Here is a 23,920-nt window from a genome sequence, read left to right on the forward strand (position 1 = left end):
TCATATATATATACCAAACATCCGTTCACCAACATAGTGAAGAAGTAAAGCTCCCATCCTACCATCATCGGTGATGTTCATTCCGACTAGAAAATTTTACAGGCGGGAGAGATATCTATCCCAACGAGTACCTGCATTTGTTTTGACAATATCAACGTCAAACGATGTAAATGAGGGCAGTGCCATGATTGTTACAGTTAATGAAAGTTTATTCTGTTCACATACCTGTCATTCCTCTCCAATGTTATTTTCTGCATGGATGGTTGCCGATAAAATATGAGGTGGATTGTTGCTATTGATTCTTTATTTATTTTTAAAGGCATGGTTATGGTAACATCAATACCGGTTAACAACATCCGGTTCAGTATAAATCTTTAACATAAATGATCGAATGAACGGATACAACAATCATTTTGTGGGAGAATTGACGTAGGAAACGCTCGTTTGTACATTTCCTTGAACACATTTTGCAATTTTGCTTACAGACGCGTAGTTAATTAAGATAATGGCAGATGTCAAATTGTTCTTGAAAGATAACGTTTTCATTTTACATGTTCCCGCTCTATTGAAATGTAATGGTTACCTTTAAATAAAGCACACTGTTGAAACTGAGAATAAAAGCGTGTTCAACGTGCCTCATCTGTCATAATGTTATTTTGATCAAATCTTAAAGCATGCCTTGTTCCTCGGAAATACCTTACTCGTGTAAAATAAAATAAATAAGGTGCTTTTCTTTCACCTACGACTGACTATTCACGGAGTTCAGTGTATATGATCGTATTTTTTGACTATTCGTAAACTGGATTTCCAAGGTTGTCAACTAATTTTAAAACCATATTTTAAAGGAGACTGTGTTTAGAATCGAAGTTCCACGTGCGCTTTTTATTCTATTTTGACTGATTTTCGTTATAATGACCATGCGTCCACTGAAATGTATTTCCATGTGGAAAGACTACGTTTGTCATTTATTAACATGTAATTATGAAGAATAAGAACTTGAAAATTAAGGAATAGCTTAATGATTACTTGTGTACCTAGAACAATTAATTATCGTCATATTGTAACTTCTATTAGCAGAATCAATATCAATTTATTAATGTTTATGTACACTGAATACACACCATACATTGATAACGCTCGTACACACAAGCATATTCATTACCATATAAATATAGTATGATATAGATAAAAATACATCTATTGGTTAAACATGCCATGTTTCCTTCACATAGTAAATTCAGTGTCTGTTAAGTTATACAAAATAAAACAAACAGGAGAACTAGAAACAAAATGCTAAAGACGGTACTGATAGATACTAATCTGTCTGATTACAGATGTGTGTCAAACTGCAGTAAAATTCACATTAACCTGCAGATCTTCTCGTTTTTCTCAATGGCGTTCCTGACTTTTTTGCGCATATCATCCAGTTCACACCTCAAGACAGACATTTTTATAGCAATCTGTGATAATTGGTGTTGTAATATCTCCTCTCTACGAGCTGAAGCTTTTCTTTCTGATCGATGTTCAATTTGGAAACGGTCGTTTTCATAAAGTGCTTTGCTCTCTGACAAAGAAACCATATATAAATTAAGTTCAACATCAGCATATATATATATTTATCGGACTTTGATCAATACTACAATGAAAAAGACAGAGACGAGCCAAATGGTCAAACATTTAAGAATAATCCTTGTTTAGAGGCTCAAGCTACGGGCCCAAACCACAGTGATTGGTGAGAATGAGCTCCTGCTTTGGTGTCATTCGTCCTGTACAAAATTTAGTGACATTTAACCTTAAATATATACATATTTTCTTCAGATTCATCAAAGGTGTCACTTCTACCATCTAACTAGCATAACAAACTTTGAATTTCTGCACTTTTACAAAGTCAGAAAATCTCGAAATGTCTTAATAGAGGAGATTAAACAACTTCAATTTCATCGAAATGTGACACGTACGAAAAACATGTCTACAAAAGCACCCAAACGAAAAGTTGCAACAAAAACATGAAGCCAACATGCATATTAACTTTCAATCTTCCAGTATTCTCACCTGAACATGCATCTAGTTGGAGAAATTTGATCAAGTTTCTGGAAGTATTCCAACAAATATCAACACAAGGTTCCGATCACTAAATGTCACTAAATTGTACAGGTCAAATGACACCAAAGCAGGAGCTCATTCCCACCAAATCACTGTCGCCAAAACGACAATAAAAAGGAGCAGAAATGTACAAACACCACAAGCATGAATACAAACACCCCAAAAACCACATTCGAATAAACATAGCTTAAACAATAAAAGATGGAATTTCCGCTTTTAAACGGCAAGTGAAACCCGAATTCGCTACAACGTCATTCTACTGAGTGATTCAAGTGGCTTATATGGCCATAATATTACACTTGTCACAACATCGATCAACAACGTATAAACAGTATTTTTACGGCAACAATCAAAGATTGGAACACAGAAGAACAAGCAATCTATTTATAAATATTGAGGTTCATTTGTCATTTGTGGCATTTAAATCTTTATTCCTCTATCTAGGTAATGAACAATTACTAAAAAAATACTCACGTTGTCTGGCCTGCTCCATGGCAAGTATTTCTGACTCAGTGATGAATATATGTTTTGCAAATTTCTGCCATACAGGGAGCCTCTGAAATGTTGTATTATATATATGTCTTTTGCATAAAGCGTATACAATAAAACGCAACGAAATTATTCATTTAAAGAATGAACTAAGTGATTATAGGGGTATGAATGCAGTTTCACTTGTTAGAGTGTGTTGTGTCCAAAGATCTCAGCTGGCACGATAATTACCAAATCACGCAATTCGTTACTAATATTTACATAAAAGATTATCATTTCTTGCCAGAGATGTTGAAAATACATAATCTCGTTACAGTCATTCATTCTCAACCGCTCTGTAAACAGAACGACCAATCCATAATCATAAAAAGTGTATCATATTACGTCACCTTAACGCGGTAATAATTCAATCACTACATAACACTTATACAATACTATATTAACCTTTTTACATGTCTATTTAAGTTTATTCAATTACTCCTGACGCATTTTTCAATTCAAATTAAAACGTGATAATACTCGATCCGATATAATCCAAATAAGTTGCGCTCATCTGAAAATATTTGCGATAACCTAAATAAAGGCCGTTAGTTTAAGGAATGGAAATTGAGTGCAAATATTGCATATTGACTTATTAGCTTAGGTGATCACTGATAGACCATTCCACAGCTATATTTTCATAATTCAAATTATTTACTTTGAACTAATTTTACCTCATGCTCTTCGAAAGAAGCCAGCTTTTCGTTGTACTCATCCTCAATATAACGGCATATTTTTTTTTGATATTCATGAATGCCAACTTGCTCGCGAAAATTTTTAGATTCAACACTTTCTTTGAGCTCCCAGTAAAATCTGCATTCCTCAAGCGCTTGTGTACATTTTTCTTGCAGAAGGTTTTCATTTTTGTCCTCTGTTCCTTTCCAGAACTCTTCAATTTCTTTCTACAAGAAGAAATGGCATGACGGTTATCCTGTATACATTATTATTGTTCATCAACTCAACAAATTAAACGCATATATGCTCCTCGCTAGGGCCAATTTGTGGTTACGCAGATCGATTACGCACACCATAATAACCAATTCACCCTCATTTCAAAAGCTAAGGAACAGTTTTTAAAGATACATATATGTTCTGAATGATACATACTGTGACTTTTCATGTTATATTAGCTTTCTCTTATATCAAAGACAGCTGAAGGCATTCTGATCAAATTCCATCGACTGTTACAAACATGTACATGTACCAAAAAGGAAGTTCGTTAATATATATTAGATAAATCATCACGAAATATCATATACAAATTTATAAACAGAATTAGTTTGATTTAACGAAAGAACTTATATATGACTTAAAAAATGGATAACATTGTTAAAGAATATTTTTCCGAATGTAAATGCGTATTATAAGTATCTACTGAGATAGTTCATTCATGATAAACAGTAATTTCAGAGTTTAAAAAATACCGTGTCAATCGTCGAATATAAAATCCTTTGTAGTACATTTATCACCATAAAAGTAATGAATGAAAACAATGAGGTAAGGTTGACGTCTATAAGTATTGACTTGTTAATGAGTAAACCCATGCAATAAAATGTGAATATTTTTCCTTCGGTCATTTTTATCAATTTAGTAACATGCAGGTAATAAAGCATATCAAACATTTTCGGTTTAGCTGTTTTGATGAGATTTATTAGTTATGGAATAGTACAAAAACCTTAGCTGAAAAATAATACAAGGAAATAAAATACTGTAAAAATAGGGCCGAGTACGGATCGAGTTGCCAATGATGGCATTAAGCCACATTCAGGGACCTAAAAAAAGTATTCGCCGTATTAAAGAAACATTAACATTTACGTTCATGTTACCCTAACATTATCAATCTCATCTACAGTCATACTTTTGTTCATAACAATGTACCTTTGCAACGTTAAAGGCCACGTTTCCATTTAGTCCGTCCAAAATGGCATTTTCAAAAACATGTTTAAGCGCAGCATCTCTAGCAATAGTGTAATGTTGATGTAGTTCTCTTCTTTTAATTGGCAGCATTAAATCTTTTATGTGCCTTTGGAATATTTTGGATGCGGCTATACCAATTTGTTTGTTTTCTTCCTCTGTCACCCTTGTGAACGTAGCATCAACATCAGAAACGCCTTCTTTGGAGATACTCGTTACAAAGTCACGGACCAGATTTGCAAACACTATGAAAATAATATATTTGTATGAAAGGAAACGCTTGTAATGGTTTAATCTATTACTTTTACACCGCTTGTTACGAGTTTCAAAAATGTTATTATTGAAATTATATTGTATTCGTACTATTAAGCGGCTTTAGTGTGAGTCCTGCTTTCTTTGGTCATATGCTATACGATAATATAAACCCATCAAACGCAATCATAACATTTATTTCGAATAATATGTGTGTAAAGTTAGTTCATTGTTTATCTTATTTATTGCAAGTGCGTAAACTATATTACCTGGACCCTTTATGGGCTTACTAGTCAAAAGTCGTTTTGGTTCTTCTTTGAAGACGAATTCCAGCAGCGGATCAACAGACGTTTGGAAATGTTGACATGTTTCAGAAAAAGAAATACTTGCAAGTTGTTGAATCAATTTAACGTCCCCAGGTGGTGCCAAACAAAAACATTTGCGTTTTTGAAAACATCTTTTGACACTTTCTCTTGTTTTGTTGTACTCTTCTCTCTTTTCCTTACTATATTCCAATGTACTTTCCAGGTGTTCATCTGCTGTGATTTGTGTACCGTTTTTTCCTTTTATTGTCAATGAAAAATTTCGCATTACTAGCGCGAATGATGGCATAACGATGTGTAAATTTCCATCATTGCATTTTCCATTAAATTTAATTTTCTTTGCCATTTCTGAAACCAATCTGAATGTTATTTTTAAGAAATTCAAATGTGCAATATTTCACACGCACTAATTCTCACACATCATGTTGTAATAAGTTTACGGTACATACATATCAGGTGAATGGTTATCATTGAAAACAGAATAAATAGCACTTTGCAAAAAAAAGTTGAACAAAAGACATGAAATAAGAAAATTATACAACTAGCTTTATGGATGCATCTGATTCAATGTACAACACAAATAGAAAGGGGCTTGAATATGAACACAAGAACATTATTTTAAAACAACAAATTGAAAACTGTTAAATTGTTTTAACTTTAGAAAAATGAAAATGTTTTAACAAACATTTAACAAAAATTGATAGTCGAGCCTGATGGCCTGAATTGCTTGGTTCGATTATCTCGTCCAGAACTTTATTCAAGCAAATATTTGGCATGAACTCTCCGGGACTTAATGTATTTTCGATGGTCCATTGGAGTTCTTGGCAAAAGGGGTTCGACTGTTCGCATTATTACGTTATCCTAAAGTAATGCTAATTTATTCAAAATTTTGTGTAAGCTCTAAGTGGCAATATAAATGGTTAACGTCACTGGTATTTTAGTTGTAAGTTTAACATCTGTAGGCGTGATAAATGATATAAAATTATTGCTTTGAATGTATTTTATGAATGCAACTTACATCAATAAACACATCTTATTTATATATATCTAAATGCAGCTTTATTCACCAGAAATTATTCATATCTCTCAGCATGGCTCTATAGCCAGTATAAGCGCATCATGCACGATAAGAGCCCCTTATTCTAAACAAGAGGGCCAAGATGGCCTTATGTCGCTCACCTAAGTAAAACTCTGTGCTATAGACTCGTGATAATTAAAGGGCAATAACAGGGATTTGGCTTCTCTGATGTATTATGCCCATTCACATTTTCATCAAATTTTGTGATGGTTGGACAAATGCTTAAAAACGTATTGATAGGACAAGAGAAAATTTAGGTAATTTTTATAATTAAAGCGCAATAACTCTCGGTAACTATAGCAATTTTGCTAGTTAACAAACAAGTTCATACACATTCTGATCACATTTGGTTGGATAAAGGGTTCAAAAGTAATACATTACATTATTTAGGTTGGTTTTATATAACTCATCACAAAATCAAGATTTACTTTGAATAAGTTTATAAAGTTTGAAGTTTGTGCCTTCAATGATTTTAAAACAATTAAATATCAATATAAAAACAACATATGATTCATTTCCGAACTTGTATGAACAATGATCAAAACAACCTTACTGACAAATGGCAAAGATATTTGGGCTAAAAATGTTGACATGGAGTCTTTACAAGGTATTTATATAGTTGGGCTCTGTGACCTAGTTTTTGACTTCAGATGACCCATGTTCGGACTTGAGATAGAAATCAACAAAACAACCTTTTTGACAATTGTGCAGGATATTTTGGCTGAAAATGTTATCGCTAGTGGGTTAACAAGGTTTTCCCGTGTGAGGGCTCTGTGACCTAGTTTTTGACTCAAGATGAACTATGTTCCAACTTAAGCTAGAAATCATCGAAACAACCTTTCTGACAAATTTCCAGGATATTTGGGCTTAAAATGTTACCTCTAGCGTGTAAGCAAGGTTTTTCCATACTTTGGCCCTGTGACCTAGTTTTTGGCCCCAGATGGCCTTTATTCGAACTTGAGCTAGTAATTATGGAACAATCTTTATGATAAATTTTCAGGATATTTGGGCTGAAAATGTTACCTCTAGAGTGTTAACAAGGTTTTTCCATATTTGGACTCTCCGACCTAGTTTTTGACCCCAGTCTACCCAAATTTGAACTTTAGTGCCATTACCCCGGGGTATTGTTTACACATTTTGCTACTGAGCATGTTTCTGTAGCATTTCGCATAACTACTAAGCTAGAAATCATCGAAACAACCCTTCTGACAAACTTTCAGAATATCTGGACTGAAAAATAGCCTCTAGAGATGCAACACGATTTTTCCATTTTTGGGTCATGTGATCCAAGATGACCCATATTCGAACTCGTCCGAGTAATTACAGGGCCAAACATCCTGACCAAGTTTCGTGATAATAGGAGCAAAAATATGACCCCTAGAGTGTTTACAAACTAAGTGTGGACGGACGACGGATGAAGGACGACGGACGACGGACATTCATCGACCCCTATAGCTCACCTACAGACTACCGCCAATGTGAGCTAAAAAGCCATGTATAGCGGTTTTTAAATTAGTTCTACAAAGCAGGCTGATTTAGTTTTCATCAAGGTTATCTGAAAGTTTTGGGAAAAGTGGAAATAACCTATACTCCCAATATAAATAATGAACTTGTCATCCCAGAAGTATACAAGCATTGCGATAAAGTTTGGTGAACAAAGCTGATGACTAGGAACTCATGTCAATCTAATACTTGATATCGTTATTAAAGCGTTTCAAGTATTGTTATATAAAAGTTATTTGAATCCTTTTAATGATTGAACTATTTTAATTAAGGAATTTTCAGGAAGAAAAAAGAAATGGAACTATATGATGATATGAAATACTTGCGTAAGAAACGCGTTTACAAGTTAGACTATCTGTTGCGCATTTGAATTCTAAGTTTGAAATCACGATTGTCACATGATAGGATTGCAAAAAATATATATTACATTATTGAAATGACATGTGACATAAGCATATCAATATTACTTCTTGCTTATAATTGTAGTTGTTTTTTTAACACGGAACATTTATGATAAAAAAATCATAGACTCTTTTTAATGTCTTTTTAAAACTGCTTCGCTTATTTATATAAGCTTTCCGATAAATTAACACTGCTATTAATTGATACACTGAACTACCCCAATCAATGCAAACAACAAAACGTGTTCTTTAATCGTCATCTGTTGATACATGTATGTTATTTACTGCATGCACTAAACAAAAGGATACTCCAATTGTGTCAGGGTATATCGGTCAAATATTCCATTCATGTTGTAAATCAGAACATTGCTGAGTAGCGTGACGAGTGTGAAAATCTTCAAATCATAGCAGCCATAATCATCCTTAAATCAAAATAGCATTAACAATTTACAGTTACAGTTGTATACGTATAAAACTTAATCGAAAATGAATACAATGTTTACAAACTTTCACCAACGCTTCTAGTTTGAGTTTAAAAATCGGCTTTAAAAAAAATAATACAATTGTTTTCTTGCAACTTTTTGTAACAAAAGATGTTTAATTGTTTGAAAAGAAGGAAGTTTAATACAGAAGCGACTTTTCTGATATTGTAAGAGCGATTTATGAACACAATTAAAATACCACTCTCGATAGACATAGTTTAAAATTGCTAATGTATGGTTCAATGTCCGTTAAAAAAATTGAGTCTTGAGTATCAAGATAAGGCCCAAGACGCTAGTGAAGAAAAGCAAAGATTTATATACCTTCTCTACATCACCAAACCCTTCTGTGTCTAACAGCACTAGAACTGTATCCTTTTGCTTAGGGTGCATCATGCACCACACATTTATTCCCTTTGTTGCTGGTTCTATAGAGTGCCCTGTTTGGAAACCTTCAAAACAGAAATACCTCGAACTGTGCATGTATCAAAACAATTAATACAGTTACCAAACTCTACTAATAAATATTTTATACTGTGTTATTTTAAATTGATGATATGTCCAGCCTCTTATCGGGCGGGCATTTTTTCTGCCTTCATAAATTATAGCAAAAACAACAACAAATCTCAATTAAGCAACGGAATACGACTTTCGAGAGCTTAATACTTACAAGACCAAAAATCACCTGCAAATATATAAATGATGCCAATTAACAAATGCCTAATCCAATGGCAGGGTTAATAAAAAAGTTGGGAAATACAAAAAAAAATTTTTGTATCTCTTCCTAGGGAAGGTTTTGCAAACGGGTACTAGTTTCGTTGGTACAAACATTGTGCAAATGAAGACAACTTAACCATTACTTATATTTGAAAAAAATTGGTAAATAAGTTGCAATTAGATATATAAAAATCTGAAGACATAGAGCTATTAAATCATTTGAAAAGTGCGCAGATTTAATTAGTGCGTGTGTGTCCACGAAACAACAACAACGAACAAGTCATTTTTTGTGATTATGAACAAAACCAATTAATATACAAACTATATCAAAAATGTAATTAGAAGATGGTTCAAGATATTATTATCATTATCATTATTATTATTATTATTATTATTATTATTATTATTATTATTATTATTATTATTATTATGATTATTATTATAACACATTTATATAGCACCCTTCTTGTATGGCACATACGTTTTAAAGTGCTTTACAAGTAAATTTCTCTACATTTTTATATATACAGACATACAGTTTAAAAAAGCACCTAGAGTAATACAGAAGGTGGGCATTAAACAATCATTTAAAAAAATAGATATTCATATAAAGCATAAGATGAAACAAATTTAAAAAAATATCACAAACCAAGTAAAATCTCCATTTGAAAATAAACAAAAAATGACAAGCTCTGGCATAGATGTTTCAGAAAGACAAAATCATCAATTATCATATATTTAAAAAAGAGGTTTCAGAGAGTCCAAATTGTTTAAGTTCCGTATTCCCAGTGAAAGTGCATTCCACAACTTTGGAGCAGCTTTGCATAGCAACGATCACCATCAGTACAGTACGGGATCTTGGTATTACAAAAGTGTCACTTTGGGATCTTAAAGCACTCTGCTGTCTATGTATTTTTAACAGCTTGGCGATTGATCATTTAAGGCTTTAAAGTGAATTTACTTTCCCAGTAAATTTGCATTTTACTGGTCGTTCCAATGCGGTACCTAACATTTCTTGATAAACATACCATTTTTATATATAGTATGTATGCACTGTGCTGTTTGTGGAGTTTTGTGCTGTTCTTCTATCTTTCTTATTTGTGATTTGTGTTCAATGTCTTTGGCGTTTGCCAAGAGTCACTAAACCAGGTTTATGTTTAAACTTTTTGCTACTGAGCTTGTTTCTGTAGCTTTTTTCATAAATATTTAAAGGTACGTAGTAGTATTTCAAAATCGATTCACAGGAAGCAAGTGAAGTTCCTTTAACACTGGAGTGATGTGGTTTAATCGTGAAATCATGGTAATGATACAAGCTACCGTGTTGTGGACAATTTGAAGTTTGTTCAATGTTGTTTTAGGTAGGAAATGAACCAGGGAGTTGTTGTTGTCAAGTCTGGCTGTTACAAGAGAGTTCACAAGGGCTGTGGATGCATCACTGATTAGATATTGTCTTCTGTGGCCTACTTGTCGTATTTGAGCACAGCAAGATCTACAAACAGCATTCACGTGTTGTTCCATGTCCATTTTGAATCCTGAAAAGCCCACAGTTTCTTACGCAAGATGTTGGTTAAATCTCGGAAACACCCATCTTTATACACAATTCCAGGATACAATCTATATTAAGCATGGAGCTAAACAGTATAAGTTATGTTTTGTTTGCATTTAGTGTGAGCAATTTGTGGTGCATACAGGGGACAATATCGTTGAAACAGGCTTCTACTTGCTGCACAGCTTCAACTTTTGTAATTAAGTCTGCAGGTTCAATTGATAAGTTTATCAGAGAGTCATTAGCGTAGAAATGATGACATAATCCATGTTTTCTGCAAATAGCACCAACTGGTTTAGTATACATATATATTATTTTTTGTCCTAACACAGATCCTTGCGGCACACTATAATTCACCGGCACTTGATTTGAAATTTTCCATCGATGCAAACAGTTTGAAAATGATCCATTTTATAAGATATCATACATGCAAGTGGCTGACTGGATATCCCAAAGTAATGTTCTAGACGATAGAGTAGCGTGCTATGATCAATGCAGTCAAAAGCCACAGAGAGATCCAGTTACACTGGGGTTGGTACTTTGTTCTGGTCTAGAGACTGAAAAATGTCGCTCTGGACCAGTAAAGATGTTTCAATTGAGTAAAACTTTTATTTGCCGATTGTTCAGTGTCAAATGAATTTCAGCACGGCTGTCGACTATTCTCCCTAGAACCTTCGACATATACAGGAGATTGGCGTCAGTTATATAGTTTGTTTGAGTGTTTTGATCAAGGTTTGCATTCTTTAAAAGTGGTCGTATATATGAACTCTTATATGTTTTCAGAACGTAAACAGAATCCAGAGAATAATTGATCAGCTTCTTCAAAACAGGCAAGAGTTCATGATTTCAATTGCCATGTTGGGTCTAATTCATAAGATTTATTTGGAGATTTCATGTTGGTCCGTTTTACTTTCTCGGATGTAGCTGTAGAAAACTCTTTCAGATGGCTATCTAACGGTATCTGAACAGATTCAATATTTATGGCACTACAATCGGACAGATTTCGTGCAGATATATAACATCTAATAGTGTCTATTTTGTTGATAAAAACAATAACTAAAAACCTGTGCTAGTTCCTAAGAGGATTTGTTGGAAGGTAAAATGACATTTTTTAACGGATGCTTAGTTACTTTGAAAATACTTTTCTGTCGTTGCTAGAGGATTCTACTTTGTCAGAGTAGAAGTTGAATCTAGCTAGTTTAAGAAGTTTATTGACAATGCACACGTTATGTCCTGTGTATTTCATGGTGAATTGTTAATTGGTGTTACGCCAGAGTCGTTCGAGCTTTCGTTTCTAATGTTTTATATCATGTAGCTCATCATTAAACCAAGTGCAAGATGGTCTAAGAGTTATATTCGTTGTGCATAACGAAGTGTGTTGACAGTTCAACATAATACACACGAAAAAGGTAATCAATGTCTGTACATTGTAGAACGTTCCTAAAGGTTCTGGTATCAGTTTTAAGGTTTCGATATCAGTTTTAAAGGCATCAATGCTTATGGGGCCTAATTTTCTGAAAGATACAGTCTTACTGACAGGAACAGCTCTCGCACCTTTGACACTGAAATTCACTGCTAGATGGTCATGTACTACTTTCCCATATTTATCAGAAAGACCGGGATCGAGAAAGATCAGGGGTGTTCTAGCTAATCTGAAGTGCTTCTTTCACGTTTTGAATGCTGCAACCTGTTAGGCAAATGTCAAAACAAAATATTGTCCATAGCCTTATCCGCTAGGGTATCGAACATCAATCGGGAACAGGTACATTTAATCATAGAAATGGACTTATATCTTAAGCATTTAAATTACCTGCTTATCAGAACAAGGAAAACAGTCTGAGAGGACATATTTACTTTAAAAACGCTCTCAGTGTGATTATATTGCTGACAGTATGTAAGTAGTGTCGTGACGAATCTCTTATATCCTGTCTATCGAATAGAAACGCTTTTGCTTAGAACCAAGCAAATCAACCATCTTGAAGCCAATCCAATAGAACATGTCGCTTTATGCTTTTTTGTGTGAATATTCAAAGGGCCATAACTCTATATTATATAATCAGAGCCGACCGTCATGAATGCATATGGTATCCTGTTTAAGTTTATCAACATCGTTCATGCCGTTTAAGAGGATTTTGCGCAGAGAAACTTACCTGTTCTAGTACTTTGAGTAAAAAATAAAAAGGACCACACCTCTATAAACATTTACTGGAGCAAAACATGCTGATACTTAACAATCTGGTAGAATGTCATTAATATCTTTCTAGCAGTCTTGGAAAGTTTGCACTGGCAGTGTTTTTGCCAGGCATGCAAATAGTGAAAGAGGTGACCAACAATATTTTCCTACAAAATTATAAATGAATGCGCACAAAGTAATAGAGTGTAATTGAGCGATAATTTTGACTTTTCAATACAAACCTTACTTGTGCCATCATGCCAACACAAGCATTGTATATGTGGTATGCGTTATATATATAACATTAATTAAACATCATGTTTAAGATTATTTGACTGACCTCTTTTTGCCCCTGCAATGAGGTTTAGCAAATATGATTTCCCTGTGCGATACAAGCCTGCAATGCCAACAATGACCATTGGCAGATCAATCTTCTCAAGTTCCGCGACAACGCTTTCGTGGAATCGAAAAGTTTGGTCTTTCTCCGAATATATCAGGCTTATTGGATCATAAAACACCCGCAAATCGTCAAATTGATGCAACGCATGCGGTCTGAAAAAACAAACACAATTACTCGCTTAAATGAATGGAAATGTTACAAATTGGTACATACATAAACGAGCACGGATACACTGAATATAAAACTCTATAATATACGTCACATAAATTTGTCCCTTCTTTATATATATAACCTCGATCGGTCCGTATATCACTGTATTTTGAGGAAAATCCTGTTTTATGATGTCAGCGTTCCATATTATATATTTGGCCGGTCCGGACCTCCCCAATAATGTAAAATGGACCGCTGACGTCAAACGATTGGTTAGTGCGGCTTGCTATTTTCACAACGGCAAATATTAGCCGCAAGTAAACATTTTCAGGTTTGTTAAATAAAACAGATTTAAATCGCTTTAAAAATATTGTCTTTTAATGAAAATGTTGGTATATTATAAGAAATATAACACACCACTTCGGGTCATATGGCATGATAAGGACCGGTAAGTCAGCCCCCGAAGGTGAATGGACCTCGGCTAACGCCTCGGTCCATATACACCTATGGTGGCTGACTGGCCGATCCTTATACTGACATATGACCCTCAGGGGTGTGTAATATTTCGTTATTGGTTAAAACTAGAACTGAGTACACCATGTTTACAGTACTACCCGTTTGATGCCAAGCTGTAGACAAAAGAGCTACAGAAAGCAAAACTAAACGCGTATCGGTATGACGTTGTCGGGTTTTGATTCCGCAGAACACGAAGCGAAAGCGTATGCACTCGGCCATTGGAGGATGGGGTTAAACCGAAGTATAAGTCACCTTGTGAAAATATTGAAACAAAATTGTAAACATTACCCAAACCTCAATATTTAAATTGAATACAAATGTTTTAAAACCAGTCTGTATATAAAATGTATGTGAAACAAATCTCTTCCGTGGCTGGTCATCTGCTGACCCAAGGGCCATGATAATGATAATAGTTTCAAGTCGAAATACTTCGTACCAAATATATACAAAGTCACATGTAATTATCTCATTTAAAAAAATCTGACAGATGAAAATGACACAGTTTAGTTAGAGAGTTTAAAGCGATTGCTGACGGCAGACGACTCACGAGGGCCACTAGGCCAAAATTTACCAAACTAAACTATAACAGTCTGTTATGGAATATCTTATCGCAAGAGCATACGATCTCGTGGCGGATCGGCGGTCTAGTGGTTACACGCTTGACTATCAATCCAGGGGTCGCAGGTTCGAATACCCGTCGAATTACGACAAATACTTGTTGTCTTCTGGGAGGGACGTTAAATGGGTTTCCCGTGAGGCAGTGATATACACTGGTGCACGTCAAAAGAACCAGGGTAGCTCTAACCAGGGTTACATTCTGTCTGTGCACTATGCTCCAAAAACTTTAAATGACTAAAAATCTTAAATCATTCGCCGAAGGGTCAAGGCTCGAGTGCGAGTATAAATATGCTTGCGTACGTTTAACGTATTCGATCTTTTCAAATGTATTCGTCAATTATTAGCGGCCAAGCGTAACCGATAATAATTATTTTTTACACCTTATTAAATTTCCTGCCATCTGTTATTGCAATTTATACAATATGCGAAGATTATAAATCCTGGCAACTTTTAGTTTAGTTTGAAACATGCTTTCAGGGAAATGTGTGGAATTATTACCTCAAAATAACAATAAGGGTTGGCGCATTATTCATGCATTTGGGACCGACATTGGTGCTAGGCTCCTCGACTTATTTAGGTTTTGATTCAGCATCAGTATATTTTATATGAAGGAATAATGGTCCAAACTAAACTCCTATCTCGAGTGACCGCCAATGCTTGGGAGACTCCCTGTTTTAACGTAAGCAGTCTTACTGCATTCAGTTTTTTATCAGGTTCAAGCTCACCACACTTTTTATTCTCAAACACCGTTTGGAGTAAATATAAAATTGTTCATTGATTCTTAGTCGATTAAGACCTGCTGAGGTAAACAATTTATTATAGGTTATGCTTCAAACATGATAATGGCATGTATCGTTCCATATATTACCGCATATTTGTTCATATATTTGTTTTAGTCTAATTTAAAGTATTCTTAAATCGGATCAGTACAAAGAAAATTGTTACTCTATGATAATACATATATGTCTCCATTTAATTATCGGTTTCTTCAATTCAAAATAGTTTTATTCGTACACAAATGATATGCTTATATTGTAATAATCAATGCGATCAAATGAGTTATATATGCTTTTGCAAACTTAAGAAATCAACTATATTGTGTGCCTTTAAGGGCCCTTTTAAGGGACGTTACCATAAAAAATAAACAGAAAGGATGGTATTGACACAAAACAAATTGACACAATTGGGAGTCTTTTCTGTTCAAATGCATATTTATTAGTGATTTTTTTTCTTATTTACCCTTGCAAAAATCTGTACCTCAAACTTAAACGAAAAGTGAAACCATGAAACCATTCAATTATTCAATAGTTTGGCTTTCACCAACTGCTTTGTAGGCAATTGAAAATATTTCCGCTGCTATATTTTAAAATTTAACTCCCGGAACTGGAAGGTTTACCTTTTTACTGAACTATTATCTGATGCATGTTCATACTCCTCGTCTGAAGAATCTGCAAGCGACATAAAATAAAGAATGAAACGTTAAATACAGATTACGTTACAGTAGCAGCACTAGTTTCTCGTCCTAAAAAGCGCCGGTAATATTTATAAAGACTCAACAGCTGTTGAACGAATTAAGACATGTTTCACTATGTCATCACCGGAGTTTGAGAGTAGAGTCCTTTTGTTCAAGCTTTAAAGACATTTGTTTTAATAGTGGACTAATATGTGCTGCGGGGCTAGTAGGTGACCCGATTTGGGATATATGGGGCAAAAGAAACCAAATCGAGGGTGAGCGAAGCGCGAAACGGTTATGAATTTCTACGTCCCATACTGGATCCTATACTAACATCATTACGCATGTGAATATATAACATCGACAATCTGTTAACATTGATCAACAACAACTGATTAATATTTCATTTATTAATTTGAATCCAGAAAATGGACGCTATTATGGTTCGATTTAAAGATAAGTGACCCATTATGGAAATATATGGGGGTCACCGATGATGCTACGTCATGATAAACTTTGGAGGAGGGGTGGCATAGAATCATTTCTCAATTACTATACACTTCGACGAATTTCTAATTGACCACCATTAAAGATATGATGCTTTGCGACATTTTTAATCAATAAAGCTAGTTTTTTTTGTATTGTGTACACCAATCTATCGATTTACAAAACATGTATTCATGAACAAAAAAACCCATGCGGATCGGTAGGTGCGAAAATAGCCTATGTACTCGAGTTTCTCGTGCACGGCAAGGTGGTTGTCGAATATGATGGGAATGAATTCTTCAGGGATTGTCTTGTATGAAAAACATTAAATATGGCGATAATAATGAGCATTGCAGAACGCGCGCATGCCGTCGGAATGAGTCGTGCCCGCATCCCCATCGGACAGGTATGTTACACGTCGTTATAAAAGTAGCAATATGTGTTATTATTTGTTATTAAGTACAAAATATTGACAGAAACATGTTTGTTTATATTAATATGTATTTGATTCTTATTTATGTAAAAACATTCGTAAACAATTCCACGAGTTGAAACTGATTGGATTGAAAACCCCAATTGTACCTATTCAAAAAAACATGAACGCGATGAGGTATCAAATTTACGTTATTCGGCAGGTTCTTCTACCTCATGTCCGTGCCAAACACGGTATGATGTTAACACTGGATAACGCACCATGTCACGCGACTAGAAACACACAAATCATGCTTGTAGAAAACAACGGGCGAACACTCCAATGGTCTGCAAAAAGTCCGGATTGAAATCCGAACGAGCACGTGTGGGACCTTTTGAAGCCGCTGCAACAAATCTCTGGCTGTTCATGCGTAGCATTCATCAAATTTGGGCAGCCATGCCAGAACAGTTTACTCAGAAAAACAGTATATCAATGAGGACAAGGTGTCTCACGGTAATTGCCGTAGCAGATAGACATACAGAGTATTAAAACAAAGGGTGTCGATGTTAACCCTCCATGTAAAGTTTGTTCCCGTGATCATATTTCAATGGAGTGTTTTCTTACGTATTAAAAATAAATCGTATTAACCTTATATTTGGTTGTTTGTCATTTTTTCCGAATATTTTTCCTAAACTATGACGAAAACTAGGATGCCAATTAGAAATATGTCGTAGTATATTCAACGACAAAGGAACGTACATTATTTTAGTTTTTCCGTTATTTCTCTTAATGGTCATTAGTGTATATTGCAAATGAAAACATATTGGTTATGCACTGATTTAATAGAAGGCGTATTGTTTTCAACACGGATCGATAAATCTGAATAAAAATTCGTTGAATTGTAGAACTTTACAAACACAGAGGAAACGCATTGAACAAAAGGGTAGTGTATTAAATTTATTTACTTGTGTAAACGATAGAATAAAAAATTTAAGGTCAAACAACCACTGGAAATTCATACGGAAATACCTAATCATTTTCGTTTAAGCGCTATGAATAAATAGGTCTGATATTAACACAGTATTTATATTGTTTTAAACAATAAACTTAACAAAAGTGTTCATTTCGGTCATGTAATCATTGGATTTAAAACTTGACTTGAGTGGGACACGGAGAGTGACACTCAAGTGATCTGTTCGTATTCACAAGCCTCGCTAATACTCCACTTAATCAGGTGACCACAGTACACATACATGCATGTATTCATTATCATATAGGATTTTCTGTTTGATGATTGGTTTGATTATAGTAAACAAATGTTTTTAAAACTTCTGTACATAATTCCTAAAAATGGCGGTAAACAAAAGGCAAATATTATTCTGAAACTAAAATTAACATTTTCTAAAATAATTGGCTAATCAAAAATTACTGTTAATTACTGTAAAAAATCTAATGCCACATGCATTAAAATGCATGCCTTATAAAGCTGTTGCTGTTGTTGATGCTGTTTTTGTTGATGTTGGTGTCTTGAATATGTTGCCGTTTAACCTTGATCCACGTGATTTAAATATGTAATTGTATACAGTCTTGCTTTTGTAGTCCGCAGAAAGCGGATCTATTTCAATGCAATTGTTCTTTCGTTATCTTGGAAAACAATGATCAATCAATGTCTTATATTCATTAATAATGGAAAGCATTTTTATACGAGTTTTCGTCTAAACCAGGTCTTAAATGAAAGTTTTGATAAAAAATGCATCACTCTCAAGACCTCTTTCACAAAGTCGATCAATTAGTCTAGCGACCTAGCGGCGTGAAGTAAATCAAGATTCTTTATCGAATGACATCATTTTCCCTAAATCTCAATCCAGCAGCGTTATAAGAACTTGGGTGGAATGCTAAAGGATGTTGATTTGCGACTAGAAACATTTAATTTATCAATGTTTTAAAAGCAACTGCATATAAAATGCTTTGAAATGGGAACAATTTTAGGCCGCTAAAACGCCAGGTCGCCTTCTTCACGCCGATAAGCCGAAAACCTCACGACTTCACATTACAGCTTTGAGGTTAAACGCAACATGTTCAGTTCAGAACTTCGTTACATAATTGATATGTATTTCCCAGCCTACAGTCTGGTTGGTTTTGTTATAATTGTTATTGTAATTATCATTAATATTATTATTATTTCTATAATTATTTTAATAAGTATTACTATTATTATTATTATTATTATTATTATTATTATTATTATTATTATTAATATTATAATTATTATTATTATTATTAATGTTTTTTTGGTTGCAAAAGATGGAGCTTACAGACGTGGTCGACTGGCCAAGAAAACTGAGATTAAACCATCCTTCTGGAGAATAAACTCAGAAACCTCTGCCCGTTTGTTATCCAGATTTAGAGGATGTACCACTAGATGTCCGGCCTCATCACCCTTCAGCTCCTTAACAGCGCCTTAACAGTTATGTTTGAAAACATATCATTTATATGATTCATGTAAACGTATTACATCAAGTTATACAAGTGTCAGTTACAACGCTATGTATAAAAGTGAGAACAAATAGAACATTCATATGATGAAATTGCATAATAACAGAATTACGAAATACTCGTGAATATTAACCACTCATTCTTATAAAACGCTACCTTGCGGTTATTCCATTATTTACAAGGGAAATAACTTTCTTCTATTTCGTTTAAATCAAACACAGAAAATTACATTTTCCCCATACAAAATAGATTTATTCGCTAATTCTATCCATGTGCTATTTTTCATTAAGTGTTTTCAACTTTCATCTTTTATTTTCAAACGCTTTTTGCAGACTACAAAAGCAAGAGTATATACGAAACGTTTTTATATCACGTGATACAATGGAAAAGGGCTACATATTTATATAAAAACAACAACAAAACATGCATTTTCATGCATTTTGCATCGTTTTTTTACAATCAAAAATGATGTATATCTTTTATTTACCAATTGTTTTAAAATGTTCAGATTTAAGTTAATAATAATAATAATAATTACTGTCGTAAATTTGTCGCCATTTCTTACAAAAAGGTACTCAAATCTCAAGTAAGCATATGTTTACCATGTATAATACAAATACCCCCTTAGTCAAACAGGTAATCCGATATGATCACGAAAACATACATTTATTTGTATTGTATTGGTCACTTTATGAAGTGGATGTTAAACATGAATGTGAATACAATCAGATCACTTGAGTGTCACTCCCCTTTATTTTAATCAAGTGATCATTTGAGGGTCCCTTTCGTGAATGTGGTCGGAGTGTGAGTGAGAGTGGCTTTTCTGATTTCGGCCCCATGTTTGTTTGAAATAAATACCGCTACGTTTTAAATCATAAAAAAGCAGTCACACTGCAAGTTAACAACTTAAACCAAGTAAACCAGCGATGTTTACATGTACTCCAAAGTCTTGTTAATGAATACATATCTATAGATGAAAAAACTGATAAATTGCTTTGTTTTCTAGCTAATTGATAGAAATATCGACATCTGGATTATTTGTACAGTTTATTGACATCTGGATTATTTGCACAGTTTACTGGCAGTATTTAACTATGTCGGAAATTTAAATAAGTTATTTGTGAATCGTATGGATATGCCGTTCTGTTATCGGTTGAAATGAGTTTAATAATGAGAACAGGAGATACATTTTGATAACGATTGCACAACGACCTGAAACATGAACACTTGTTAAAGGGCCGGCCACAGTGCAGAAGTACATGGAGAATCAAAAATTAAAACATTTTAAAGGCGATACATTGTTAAATATGGAGGAACGATTTTATTTGGGAGTTATACATACATTCTTCGTAACATATTGTGGGGTAGTTTACAAAGGAAGATTTTATTAAATTTTAGATAAAAAACATTCACTGTTTTAAGAAAGGTCTGTCGACATTAACTTTGTTTTAGTGTCAAAATGCCACAAGACTATCTAATTAACAACAATGTCTTGAGAACTCTTGCTAATATATTTTCAAATAATAACGCTATTAAAAAATAGAAAATGCTGGATCAAATTCATTTCTTGGTATCAAAAATGCAAATATATTTTCCGAAATAGCTGCAATCACCACAAAGCCTCAGGACATTGTTGATTTGGTAGTTCCTATAATTTTGGCACATAAACATATTATTTTGTATTATTATATTATCTTGTTACAGTCAGTCAGAAAAAAATACCCTTACAAATAATAAACTTAGATATGTTTCACTGATAGCAATCTTCCACCCACCAGAAAATTAAAATGACATTACTTATGTTATATGATTGTTATAATCGTTATAATCCTCAATTCTGTGAATCGAGTTCTTACATGATTATCGATTAAACATAATTACGTTTTTAAAATTATAACTAAAACATTCTAATCGGTGTAATAAAAACACAAATAAGCTTAGTAGTTGAACTTTACCTTTTGAGAATAACATATTTCTCTTTGCTTTCTCTGTTAGGATACTTGTCTGAAATGAAACATTGATTATACAAACAGTTTATTGGATGCTGGAGAAACACCTACTAAGTACTTAACCTTTGTATAATTTGAAGTTTACCATATCCACAAATTCATATTAGAAGTGTTTTTCGCTACCAGAACAAATGCGACTACACAAACACTCTTACTCTGAGAAACCAGATGATTATTAATTTACCTCGATTAAATGCCGTTTCCGGGGTGAAAACCTGTACTGGTGTCCATTTTAAGCTGTCAGAATGGAATACCCCATGTGGGCCTCGAAAATAGCCTCATGAGTAAATGGAGGAACTTTTATAACACTAGACCACTCTCGTATTGGTGTTGATAAAATCAACAGCCTTGTGAGTTTGAGTATATATATTTATAACGATAAGGAACTACTTCTTGCACAAGTTTTATGAACGTTTCTCATTCATTGATGGCCTGATAATGAAATGCGTTGGCAATAAAACATTACTCTGTTCAGTTAAAGGCAGATTTTGCTTTAGGATTGACACATTACTGTAAGAAAAAAGTGTGTTCATCTTGTTACATGACAACCGTTATATATGAACAACGCAATAGTCTAACAGTTATGGCCTAGGCATCCATAGTTCCCGGGATCGAATTTTTTACTGATCTAACAACAAATAAAGCATTTATTTTATTTATTTTGTAATTTTCATGCTCGTATGGTCATATTTTCGAATTCTTTTATATTTATTGTCTTTCCATACCCGTTTTCTTGGCCTACACTCTTAAATACCAAACACTCATTTTTGTAACATACGACCTGATAAAATTCCAAATAGCTGCGATAATCCCAAGACGAGCAGTGCCTGCTATCTAAATTTGAAGATAAAATGATAAAGTATTGAAACGTTACGGACCGCATTTGACCTTTTTTAAGAGCCATTTCAGCAAAATAGATTGTGCAGCATGTTAATCGATTAAGCATTTTATAAACGTCATCAAATGCATACAGTTATTAACATTAGTATGAGGATGTCATCTGTTCTACTTTCGGTTTGATGAGTTCTTGACATTTTCCTGTATTATAGATAACGAAGTTAGGTACACTTTGTTTAACCAAAAAAGGAAATTGGATTCGTTTTTTATTGCATACCAACTCAATATAAATACAGGTAAAATGGTTATTCATACATCACGTGATTAAACTGCTGAAATAATATCGGATGGGGGCTCCCGTGTTTCATTTAACACGTGGATAGCCTACAATGCCACTCGTTTTGTCATCGTGCAATGTCTGTTTCAGATCCGGTATCAATTTGATTCAGCAAATCACATTAAAAAGTTTACTTGAAGCGACCAAATAGGTTAAATTGTTTAAACGAAATATTGGCAAAACTCTCCCGTTTTCGAAGGAATGAACCGGGATCGCAAAATTTTAAGAGTCAATCTAACTGAAATGTTTGAAACATGCAATATTCAATAAATTTGCACTACATTGTGGTGTGATATGCACAACCATGCCGCCCACGCTGACACCGACAAGAAGGTATTCACAGTACCATGTCTTATTTCCTCGAAAACAAATGCTAGCAATAGTTTTAGTTATCATATTTGCAATCTAAAAAACAAAAACAAACAATCAGGGGGTGGGGAGGTCATACACCCGTGAACTCTTATCCTACCGTATGTATATTTAATTTCACCATTCTACTGCGGCGGCAATCATAAAAAACAAAGGCACGTTAAGGCTAATATCTTAACCAAACAGTAATCCAGTTCGAGCGTGAAATCGAGCGGTATTCCGGATTCATATCCTCACACACACCATATTGCGGGATTTAAAGGCTGTTTAACCCTGAACTGTAGCAGCTTTAAGCTATTAAACAATTCCATTTACGCTGCAAATTAAAAAACCGTAAAATTTCAATATCTTCAGATGACGACTTTACTCCGTAGTGTTCTCATGAGAAGTTAGTTTCTGTATATTCTTTTAACAATACGCTAAAGGATATATAACGAATTAGTTACCTCTTCAATGCCATCTCCTGGAGAAGAAAGATTGTTTGCCATTATTTAAAACAATGCCTTCTTTTCACTTAAATCGTCTCATTTATTTCACACATTGTACGATTTTACATGTACGTTGATCAGCTGGTTACATACAGGCTCGATCAAATTGTTTTATCTAAGTACTTGACAGGGTAGTTTGATAATACATATCTCATGTCAATAGGTTTGAACAGATAATTACATTACTAAAACGATTTAGAAATACACAATGTGAATAGTAAAGACCCTTGTAAACTGGGACTGCCCTCGAGAAGAAAGGGTATGTACTTTACTGATACATGGAGTATTCTACATGAGGAAGACAATTGAAATGATACATCAACTAAAACAAA

The 23,920-nt window shown here is 34.0% G+C and overlaps 1 protein-coding gene across 1 annotated transcript; it reads right to left on the reverse strand.

The window, feature by feature from the left end:
* Positions 1 to 324: 324 nt before the first annotated feature.
* LOC128206269 (guanylate-binding protein 2-like) lies at positions 325 to 23,668 on the reverse strand. The gene is made up of 11 exons (XM_052908627.1): positions 23,547 to 23,668; positions 21,504 to 21,552; positions 16,098 to 16,149; positions 13,358 to 13,569; positions 8,906 to 9,033; positions 8,412 to 8,524; positions 5,067 to 5,479; positions 4,510 to 4,790; positions 3,306 to 3,533; positions 2,578 to 2,659; positions 325 to 1,564 (listed from the first exon to the last, which is right to left on the reverse strand). Exons 1-11 carry the CDS (start codon positions 23,586 to 23,588, stop codon positions 1,359 to 1,361), a joined length of 1,806 nt encoding a protein of 601 aa, XP_052764587.1. The 5' UTR covers positions 23,589 to 23,668; the 3' UTR covers positions 325 to 1,358.
* Positions 23,669 to 23,920: the final 252 nt, after the last annotated feature.

This window comes from Mya arenaria, chromosome 10 (genome assembly GCF_026914265.1).
Source record: "Mya arenaria isolate MELC-2E11 chromosome 10, ASM2691426v1".
NCBI classification, from domain to species: Eukaryota; Metazoa; Mollusca; class Bivalvia; order Myida; family Myidae; genus Mya; species Mya arenaria.

Excerpts from the sequence above, each read along its gene's own strand:
- LOC128206269 (XM_052908627.1), bottom strand. The coding sequence starts at position 23,588 with ATGGCAAACAATCTTTCTTCTCCAGGAGATGGCATTGAAGAG. Across the intron at positions 5,480-8,411 it reads TATACCCTGACACAATTGGA|ATTGGTTTCAGAAATGGCAA; the intron begins GTATCCTTTTGT and ends AATAACATTCAG. Across the intron at positions 1,565-2,577 it reads CATGGAGCAGGCCAGACAAC|AGAGCAAAGCACTTTATGAA; the intron begins GTGAGTATTTTT and ends TTTCTTTGTCAG.